Genomic DNA, 11,395 nt, shown 5'->3' with positions numbered 1-11,395 from the left:
GCTACATGTGTGGACTGACTTTTATTGATAACATTTAGCAATACAAGATTCCATTTTCATAGCAATTTGCATTTTTACTGTGAGCCTAATTTGACACATTTGGATTAATTAAGCTAGTAGTCAAATCTACACTACAATAGTGCTATTTTCGTTTCTGTAATGCAATGTGAAATAGTGCCTTTGTGAAGAGTACAGCAACGTCCTGTAAAACCAAAGAACCTTACTGTACATACAATTATTCAGGTAGAAAATGCAATTGTTCAGGGAAAACACCACTGCTGCCTGCCTTGTCATAAAAGTTGTATATCCCCTTGATGGAAAAGCGTGCATTCATTGCAAAGCCGTGGGCCTACCTCCACAGCCCAATGAGAGCGGCAAGGGGAGGCTCCAAACACTCTCCACACACTCACTAACAGACTTCTCTTCACAGCAGCATTCAGCAGTCTGTCACTCTGGAGATGTACAATACACCGCTGTAGCGTGTGTGTGGTGAACTATCTGGAATCTGTTGTTTTCCCTACAGAAGATATCGTACAGTAATCACATCAAGGGGATATCGTTATCTTTTTTTTTTTTTTTTTTTTATAATGCAGGAGAGATCGAGATGTAAGATAGTAAGTATTATACAAAGAAAAGAATATACAAATAACAGGTGTTTCACAGTAATTTTAGTAAAGATAAATTAGCGGTGTTTGGTTATTGCGCGCTCCTGTGTACTGTGCACAAGGATTTGTTAGCTGTGTTTTGTTTTGTGGTTTCTTTTGAAGTGTGAATATGTGTATTTGATTTAACAAGCTACTGATACACTTGAATTGAGGTCGTCTGTGTGTTTTGTTATTTCCATGTCCTGTATATTCCACAACATGAATCACCTGCACTCGAACGGTAGCCTTGGGTACCAACACGCTTGTAAACTTCAGACTGAGACAGCTACACTAGAATTTGTGTAGCTGATTGTTTGTGGAGTCTTCTTTTGATCACTTTGACACTGGATTGTGTCCTGAGTAAAACTATTGGCGATTCGATTGTGTGAGTACACTCTCATTGCATTTCTCGCTGATTTCGCTGCTAAAAGAAATCGGAGTTCGCTGTGTCTAGAAAGGCATTTACGTTATACACACTAGTTTGTACGGAACCATATAGGATGTTAAAGTGTTATCGTTATATACAGACATTCAGGATGTTCATGTCATGTTTAAGTCGAATTAAGTAAACTTCATACTTCATTTGATGTCAGTTGCTTTCCTACTTAAAAAAAAAAAAAAAAAAAAAAAAAAAAAAAAAAAACAACAAAAAAAAAACGTACGATGTATAATAAAATACGAATTATTTTAATTCTAGCCGTTGTTTTGTTTATAGAAATCCACCCGTCTCCTTTATTATAAAAGCATATTATTCACATTTTAAACACTTTGGTATTCAATCAGTCACCTGGGCGGGTACTTAAATACAATGTAAATGAGCTGGAGAAGTGTGCTGTTATTCTGCTCACGAACTGGTGGCCTATTTGATAGCCAAGGCAAGGGATCACTGAAGCTCGACTGTAATACCGCGAGTAATGAAATAAACTACACAACTCCACAAGTCGTGATATTAGCGTTAGAGATGTGTAGTCATTGCAACAACTTCGTGGTATGGTACATAATAGGCAGTCATACAGTAATATGTGAAGCATTGAGGTCTAAGACGTGCCTGTAGAATACACTGGCAGATTTGCTTAGTTTGACATCGGCGTACTGCTAAACACATAGAATAGAATATAAACTGTGGGTGGAAAACACACACACACACACGCACAGACACATAAAACAAAACAAAAACAACAAAACAAAACAAAACAAACAAACAAACAAACAAAAAAACATTAATACATTAAGAAACCTGTCATGAATACCAAAACGTTCACAGTCAAAATGCTTAACACGGAATAAACAATGCAATACAGACCCGAACTATGGAAGTCACAGTAAATTACCAGGACACGAAGTGAGATATTGGTAAATGTGTACAAGTAATGTGTATGTGTGTTTCAGATAACATTAACATCAAAAAGAAAAAGAAAAAATATTAAGAAGTACAGTGTTAGTGATTTTGCAATTGCCACTGAAAACTTTTATTTAGTTATTTATTTATTTTAAAATTATTATTCTGGTGGCAACTTGTGTGTCAGTAGAGGACTTGGAGCAATTTTACACACTACATCTGGCGTTATGCTTTACTACAGACAGTTGTAATAATGTTACCAGTTGTGACTGAGGTGCGTGTAAAGAAGGTGCTGAAAACTATTCTATGGGTTGGTTATGTGTGTAGCAAGGCTAATGATAAATACCAACACCGGGAAGGTCAATTACATTTACATTATTTTCCATTTATTTATTTATTTATTGACATCATATGAAATCAAACTCACCTTTGTCCTGATATCTATAGAAAACAATATACACGCAACGTCACCATGGAAATCAGATGTACTGGTAATCTAATCTGTTGATTTGAATACTATATATATATATATATATATATATATATAATATATATATATATATATATATATATATATATATATATATATATATATATATATGTGTAATTGTACTGATGGTAAAATGACTGATAACCATTAAATAGTATAGTTTAGTTTGCAGGTGATAGCAAGTATACATCTCGTTTAGTGCTATCGATGTTGTAAAGCACTAATCAATTAGATTAATACGATTTTTTTTTCTTTGTTTCATTCTTTTTTAGCCCGTATATTATTAGTCTTAAATGACACAGTCACAACCTAGTTATTCAACTGACTGAAGGGTCACAAGTGGAAATGTGTTTATATAAATGCGATTTTAAACGGGAGATGCTTATAAAGGAGATTCATTCGAGAGGCCACGATAGTCAGCCTCAGGTGGTCGTTCAATAAAATGGTTTTAAATGTTACAGCTTTTGCTTTATTTGCCTGCAGCAAGAATGGTTAGATGTTATTGATTTTTTTTTTTCAAGAAAAAGGGGCTCTTTATTTTATTATTTCTTGGTTATATAGATCTGATGGGTTATTGATCTATTGCCCTAGCTTACTAAGAAGGGTAGGTTGTCAAATTCTGTGGCCCACCTATTGGGCTAGAAAGAAGAGAACACAAAGATTATGAGAGTCAGGCATACAGGCCTAATGAGATTTGCATCAGAATATTGATATCAGAATAAATACAAAGAAGGATGAGTATTACATGCAGGCCAGAATGCCCATTGCTAAAGAGCTGTACAGATTAACACTGCTGTTAGAACGAGTTACTATCTAATGATAATTAAATTCGGTATACCCCAAAGGACATGAACACCATGTTTCATTTAGGTTTTTTTTTTTCATATACATACATATGATTATTATTATTATTATTATTATTATTATTATTATTATTATTATTATTATTATTATTATTATTTACACAATTGCTTCTGTTTTCCCTTGTTAAATCTCTGTTAATAAAGTCCAGCAGCTTAACTGCATCACAGTGAGTCAGATTTTGAGAACAAGTATTTAAACACCATAACATTCCAGGGAAAAACAGAAAATGTATTTAAAACTAAAGACAAATATCAAATCGGCTTATCAAGATTCAAAGTAACCTCCAATAATATGAGAACAAAAGGGGGCCTGTTTGTGTGTAAAGAGTGTGTGTGTGTGTGAGAGAGAGAGAGAGAGAGAGAGAGAGAGAGAGAGAGAGAGAGAGAGAGAGAGAGAGAGAGAGAGAGAGAGAGAGAGAGAGATTCAGTTCACCTCTCAAAGAACATACTATATATCAGATTTTGACAGGTGTGCTTCCGCTGACACAATACAATGAATGAACAAAATGGGTATTTTAACCCAAACTGTAAAAAAACCAAAAACAAAGTTGTTCCCAATTATGTCTACATCTCACAGTGTTTAATTATTCTTTAAACTGGCTCAGAGTAATTGGAAAATCTCTAACATTAACTGGAATGGGTTATTGGAAGCTCAGTGTATTTAAACAGTTAATAAGCAAATTCATTGTACATTTCTGTAGTAGTAAAAGCATGCATTTTCCATAAGCTGTCAGTCTGAGTTGTATTTAAAAAAAAAAAAAAAATAGTAGATCTAAGCATTGCAACCATTTAACCATGCTGGTGTTTCCACACAAGTGTGATCAATCAACCCCATTAGCATCACTAAGGAGTATACGAAGTACAGTGGAAATTGGTCAAGTCATCAAATCATTAAAAACAAAAAACAAAGAGTGTCTAATAAGTAAAGCTAATTTTTTACAAAATCATTTTTTATGCTGTTCTGCTCAATGTCAAGTAAACTAGTCTGAGTCAGATTATTGCTTTACGAAGCCGTGGTACTGAAAGTAACTGCTATCCAGATACCAAAAAACAGTCGTGCTCTGCAATTCTGTTTCATTTTGCAGATTTTCTCCATGAAAAGCACTGCAATTGGTTCAGACTGGCATATATATAAACATTTTCTGTATCATCCATTATGTATTCAGTGGAACACTGCTTGTTTGCCTGAACCTATTGAAAAGGAATGTATTAAGAAAAAATAAAATATATAAGATAGAAAATGTATTATGTACCATCGCTATCCATACTTCCTGTTGCTTTCCCATTTACTTCCATATAAAAAAAGCAGACAAGTTGTCTACAAGGTGAAGTGAGTTGACTTCTCAGAAACAGCACAGTTTCTATCAATGGTCTTGTTTGCCTTGATACTAATTTGTATTTCAATTTATAGCCACTTTTTTCATTTAAAGAATACTCCAATCAATATGCTTTTATATTCAACAATGTATTGTCATTATTTGTAGGTCTTGCATGCTGAGGAACCAAACAAGGGATGCTGTTGCAAGAAGCACATCTCTTTGTGTTTGTCATTCTGGAAACATGCTGTGCAGATGTGAACGAGCTTTACTGCACAAAGAATGTGAAGGCTGAAGATTGGAGGAGAGAGAAGTAACTTTTTTTTTTCTGGGAGAACTGTTTAAATTGGCAGAATAATGTCAAAACGTTTGGAGGAAATGTTGACAGATATATGGACTCCCTTGTTTCTTGCATGGATTATGGTCCTTCCTTATATTTCCATGGCTCCTGTCACCCAGTCCAAAAGTTTACAAACTGGGTCCATTGTGGGTTTGCCTGGGACTGGCAAAGGAGAAAGAGTTTTGAGTCGTGCCAAGAGGGGATGGGTTTGGAATCAAATGTTTGTGCTGGAGGAGTTTTCTGGACCGGACCCAATTCTTGTTGGCAGGGTGAGTTTTCCAGCTTGTAAAATGGCCGTTGAATATTAAGCTTGCTTGTTCCATGGAAACATGAATTCAGTGATTATTATTATTATTATTATTATTATTATTATTATTATTTTTTTTTTTTTTTTTTTTTTTTTTTTTTTTATGTTTTTTTAAAAAATGTACGATATAATGCTACTCTTTCATAAATTTAGCGATGAGAAAGTATTTAAATTGTAAAATCTTTTAATTGTATGGTGTTGAGGAAGATCCTGCTTAGAACCTGTGAATGATCAAGATCAAAGGTAGGAAAAAGGGTTTTGAAATACTCGAGGAGATAGGAATTGTAGTGCTCAGTTTTAAATGCTTGTGTATTATTTAGACATACTGAATGTATGAACTGAGATTTCAAAAAATGAATACCAAGGCTTGTTTTCATTGTTTGAAATCCCTTTATCCTTAAGTCCCTTGTGGGAACAACTGATCTTTTCCCCTTAATCTCTGGGATTTTGTATGCTTGTAACTTTGTTCTGCTGAGTGAGTCTACTCAGTTTAAAATTTTGTATTATTGAAGCTGTTTGTTATCTTACATTTCATTTAAATCAATGGAAAACATTTAGTGAAAGGTTATCTTAATTCTGGGACTCAACATTTGAGAAACAAACTTATGTTTTAAAGATGTAAATAAAATTTAATTTATTTTTATTAAACTATATATGTTGTCAATATATATATATGTATATATATATATATATAATATATGTTATTTATATGTTATGTACATCGCACAACACATTATGATTAAACATATCACCTCAAACAGGAGTCTATGTTTGAAAAAATAAAAACAGATAATATCTGTTTAAATCAACAGTAACATTAAAACATTTTACTACAGATGTGCTGCTTAATATGTCTGTTATATAGACAAGAGATTTGGAAGCAAACAAAATTGATAAAATCCACTCTGTTTTGGCATAAAATAACTATTTTAATGATGATATTTTTCCTTTTAATATTCAAAAGTTTAAAGAAGTCCTGTGGTCTCAATAGAATGTTCAGAAACATGTAATTAACCTGTCCCAGTGAAACACACCCCATGGAGTGTAAAAAATGCATCAAAAAGAGAATACCACATGGAACAATGTTGGTATCCTTTATATCCACTAGGAGTCATGTTGCAGGGGGACAGTTAAATGGTAACACTCTGGTGTATCTGTTGTACTTAGAGGTTACAATTTAAGATGACTTGGATATTTCATACCATTACAAGATTTCACCCACAAAAAGGTACATTTCTTTCTGTCCTTTTGCTGGTAACCTTGACTTGATTTCCAGATGTATGTATTATGCTTATGCTGGAACCTTAAAAAGCTGTCCACACTTTACATTTTGCACCTAAAAGGCCTTAATAATTGCATTGCTTCACGGTGCATTTCACTGCTATTGACACCAGGTGAATGACTGTGTAACTGGGTGTTTGTGTGCCTGGGTGATTGTTTTTGAAAGCCTCTCCTTGGCTGACTGTGTCTGAGTGATAGGGAGTAATATCAGGTAGATTGTGTTAGGGATGCATTTCATTACAAAATGATTTAAATGCACACAGTATTAAAATCATTATTTTATTTACCTCATATAATGAGACAATTTGCTGGAGGCTGCAGTTGCTCTGTTGAATAAGAGTCTCATTTTTCATGTTTTCCAACATATTGCTAAACAGAAAATGATGGCTTTACTGAGTAAAGGTTCCACAGAACCTCTGACTGCTGCTATTCAGGGTGGTCAGTACATTGGTGAGACTGTCTCATTCTCCTAACTGAGTTATGGTATCTCCTGAAGGTTACATAGTTATCAACACGGCTTGCAGAGAACAGATAAGTTCAGTGTTACAGGGAGATAGGAGCCTGCACTTTCAGATAGAGGGTTCCCCATCACAAGCTCCCAAGCAGCTATGGCCTTCTTTCACTTAATTAAAAAAATGAATCAATTGGATGGAGGTTTTGCGATTAAAATGGGTCATACATTTCAGATCTCTGTGTTTGTGAGTTTGAGATTCTGCCTTGCCTATCCAGACACCTCGAGCTAAGATTAGACTCCCTCCCTCCTCTACATTTTATTGCACAGCCTGCTGATGTTAAGTACATATCGCTGCTGTCCTGTCCTTTCCTGTGCTCTTCAAAGGGGTTCCAACTGGCAGTTAACAATGAATAATAACATACATGTAAAGGAGGCATACTAGACAAAGGGATGAAAACTGTACCTGACAGCGTTTCCCTTACTGTGATCTGTTATCTCAGATTCTGACGGAGGCATCACTATAAATCTTACTCACCATATATTTATACCGTTTTCAAGGGTATCCCAGGGGAAACAAGCATAAGAAAACAGACATAATGGAACATTCTCTATCATATTGTACAGTAGAAAGAATTCAATTGAAAACCCAGATACAGCAATACATGGTCACCCAAACAGTATTACTAAGGAGCTCATTGTTTTCAGTATATTATTGAACCCATTAAGCACATTTGCAAGTATATGTAACTATTTTCCAGACAAATATACCAGATAGATCAGACTGATCCGTTGGATTTAGGGAACATCTAGTTTGAAGGTGCCACAAAATAACAAAATATGGTTGCATATTCATTGGAGGTATTCAGATACTGACCAGGTTCGGAGATCTGACCAGATCAGAATAGAAGTTGCTATAGCCACAGGGAGAAAAATCTGCAGCAGAAGAAGAAACTCCTTTGATCCCCAATACAAATCCCTCTCAACCTGTCAGAAGATAACATGGATAATTAAAATGCAGTGATTGTGGATAATCTGTGATAGCTGCTGTGACAGTTCAGAAAATCTGAAAAAGAAAGGAAAAAAAAAGGATGAACCCTGTCTGCAGTGCTGACAGGCTGTGTGACTCACTACTCAATTAAACTGGGCATTTAGAGCTTTATCATTGCTGCTCTATATGCATGCACTCCCAGTCTATGCTGTCGTCGAATTATCTTAAAGAAAAACAAGCTCTCATTATTGATTAATAAATACAATCAGAAATGCTTTGTGCTTACATTAGTTGTGCATGGGAATACAGTTAAAATTTCAAAATCTAAACCATGAGGGAGCCAATTAGAATGCATTATTTGTTAAGACCTGTGTTTATGTTTCTGAACAAAGATTTTTTAAGGTGAATTCAGTGCTGTAGGATGCATCCATGTTTCCCACAAGCAAAACAATAAAGAAAGTTGATGCTAGTGAAACAACACCTGAGACCTGAAAGGTAGAAATTTAACAGCAGAAAATGCTTGAAAAAAAGTGCTGGTGAATATCAAGTTCTTTGTTGTGTGGGCCGATTTAGGTCAATTTTGTGATCAAGTTCCCAAGGCACTCTCAATGAGTAGTTGTGATGTTAACCCGTTATCCTGGGCTCATTCCAATTCCAGTACAGGTGAAACTGTGTACCTGTATAAACTAAATTACTCCTGCTTATGTTCATTCCAAACAGGCCTTTAGCTTTCATGTTAATCATTAAAAGCTACACAATATATTGAAATACAAAATAAGTTCTTGAAAATGAGAAGTTCCATATCTGAGGTGCCTTGATCAATATATATATATATTGATCAATATATATATATATATATATATATATATATATATATATATATATATATATATATATATATATATATATATATATATAGTATAGCATCGTAACTTTGAACTAGTTTCAAGGTCACGATGTCTCACTCACTACTGTAATCGTACGTGCAGTGTACTTGCATGATTTATGCACATACTTCATGCAGCTTTTATAAAACACTGATTTCGTAACTGCATATTTCTGGTGGACTGAGGCAGAAACTGGTTACGAAGCTGCACGTAAAATTGAGATGGATTTACAGCGGGAGGTGGTTCATTGTAAAAAGCAGACAGCGCTGGGCAATTTCTTATTTTAAAAGTGTGTTCTTTAGAATTGATTGTAAGTACAACACATTTTTTATGTTTGCTTTACTCATTGTAAGGACAATTGTACCACATCGTTGTGTACTACTATTTAAGCTTTGTGTTTGTTTTACACACGTGTGAAGTAAACAGCTCTATGTTTGGGTATTTTCTGTTTCTCATGTTAATTTGTTAACACTGTAACATTTAAAATACATGTATTTCAGTGCCATATTTGCACAACTACAGTGTATATCGTTCCATATAAATATACTTGAAAACAGGGGCTTTTTGGTTATTGGCAATTTTTTGCTGGGAACCAAGAGGTTGTTAATAAGCTGCATCTTCTGTATATATAGTTTTAATAAATATGATAATATGCTGAGCACACAGCAGCAGAGTGTGGACTTTTTCACTAGACCTCCTTGACATGTACCATCCTTGGTGTGTGACTGAAGTGCTTCTGTGTCACTATATGTTCTCTCCCTGGAGAGTTGATTACATAGATAGGCTTTTTATTTATATATGCCTCTGTATGCCTTATACCCTCCTCTGCATGCATCTGCAGGCCTTTGGCAGATGTGCTAAGGAATATGTACAGTGTAAATTACCATTTAGTTATTCAGAAACAACACAAGAATTCATAATGAGACACTGAACGTGAGGTTACTCAATACAGGGCAATGATTTCACAGTCGCAGAAAAACGTATTTGTGCAGTTAAGAAAAATGAAAAAAACACTCAAAGAAAGTGATTGCTGTAATTTCTAATTGTTCTAAGTAAAGATGTACATTAAAGTAGCCATTCAGCTTTATAATAAAACTACACATTATTACATAACATGCATAAAATTAAAATTTTAAAATTAACATGTAAAAACGAATTTGATACTTTGACAAAAGTATTTGGCCAATCAAAATATTTCATATGAAACCCATTTCTTGCTAATTATTGACAATTATCATAACTGAAAACCACCACCTGATGATAATTATAGAATAAAAAAATAATCATGAAGTGCTAAAAAATACATTTTGAATTTGTGATTCTTAAAAGCAACAAAAATGATTAAAACTAAAGAATACAGCAACAATCTTAAAGCGGCAGTGATACAACTAAACGAAAAAGGAGAAACTACCAGAAAAATAGCAGAAAGACTGGAGAAAGGAACTACTATAACTAGCTCCAGGTGTGGAAGACTAAAAAAGATTTCTGCAAAACCTGGCAGAAGAATCCTTCGAGCAGCCCTCAAAATTCTTGGATTACTGCAAAATATTTGACACAAGAATTGAGAGAAGATGGTCAAGAAATTCACAACTGAACAATTCAGTGGTAACAAGATGAATGCAGACCTGTGTTAAAAATAATACACCAAAGAAAGCTATTGAAGTTTTCCATTGAATGCTTAAAGAAGCCTGATGTTTTTTTCAACCAAATGTTATGGTCAGACAAATCCATAAAATTTTTCACCAAGAAAGCAACAATATGTTTGGAGGAAGAGAGGTCAAGAATTTAAAGGAAAGTTCATCATGCCCAGTGTTAAACATGGCAGTAGTTGTGTGATCATGTGGGTTTGTTTCTCCTGGGCTTACTGGATGGAAGCGTGTATTCCAGCAGGATAATGACACTAAGCATTCTGCAAAGTGTACAAAGGAATTTCTGAAAAAAATGAAGATTGCAGTTATAGATTGGCCATCTCATTCCCCAGACTTGAAAAAAGAAAAAAAAAAGACATTGAAAAAACAAGAACAAAAAAACATGCAAGCTGTAGCAGAAGCAAAGGGTGGGCAGACAAAATACTAATGTAAGGGTGCCCAAATACTTATGTCAAAGTATGACATTAGTTTTTGCATGTTATTTTTTATTTTATGCATGTTATGTAATAATTATTATTTTTTTTTTTTTTATAAAACTGAATCTATACTTTAATATACATCTTTCACTAGAACAATTAGAAATTATAGAAATATTTCTGTTTTTTCTAATTTTGTTACCTGTTCGAATACACACAGTCGCAGACAGAAGTGTGTGTGTGTGTGATGTGTGTATGTGTGTGTGTGTGTGTGTGTGTGTGTGTGTGTGTGTGCTATACTAAATATCATATATATATATATATAATATATATATATATATATTATATATATATATATATTATTTTTAAGAGTCTCTTGAACAGTACTTCTTCCAGAGAAAATGATGAACAGGTAATATCT

At 34.1% G+C, this 11,395-nt stretch overlaps 1 protein-coding gene across 1 annotated transcript in view; it reads left to right on the top strand.

The window, feature by feature from the left end:
- Positions 1-442: 442 nt before the first annotated feature.
- Positions 443-11,395, top strand: part of LOC121296057 (cadherin-8) — a 69,464-nt gene continuing 58,511 nt past the window's right edge. The window contains exons 1-2 of the mRNA XM_041221223.1: positions 443-614; positions 4,821-5,261. Of these exons, the coding sequence (XP_041077157.1) occupies positions 5,010-5,261 (252 nt within the window). The 5' untranslated portion in view covers positions 443-614; positions 4,821-5,009. The remainder of the gene's footprint in view (positions 615-4,820; positions 5,262-11,395) is intronic.

Source organism: Polyodon spathula, chromosome 21 (genome assembly GCF_017654505.1).
Source record: "Polyodon spathula isolate WHYD16114869_AA chromosome 21, ASM1765450v1, whole genome shotgun sequence".
Classification (NCBI taxonomy): Eukaryota; Metazoa; Chordata; class Actinopteri; order Acipenseriformes; family Polyodontidae; genus Polyodon; species Polyodon spathula.
Note: the sequence above shows the minus strand (reverse complement) of the source record. Positions and strands in the feature narration are given on the sequence as shown.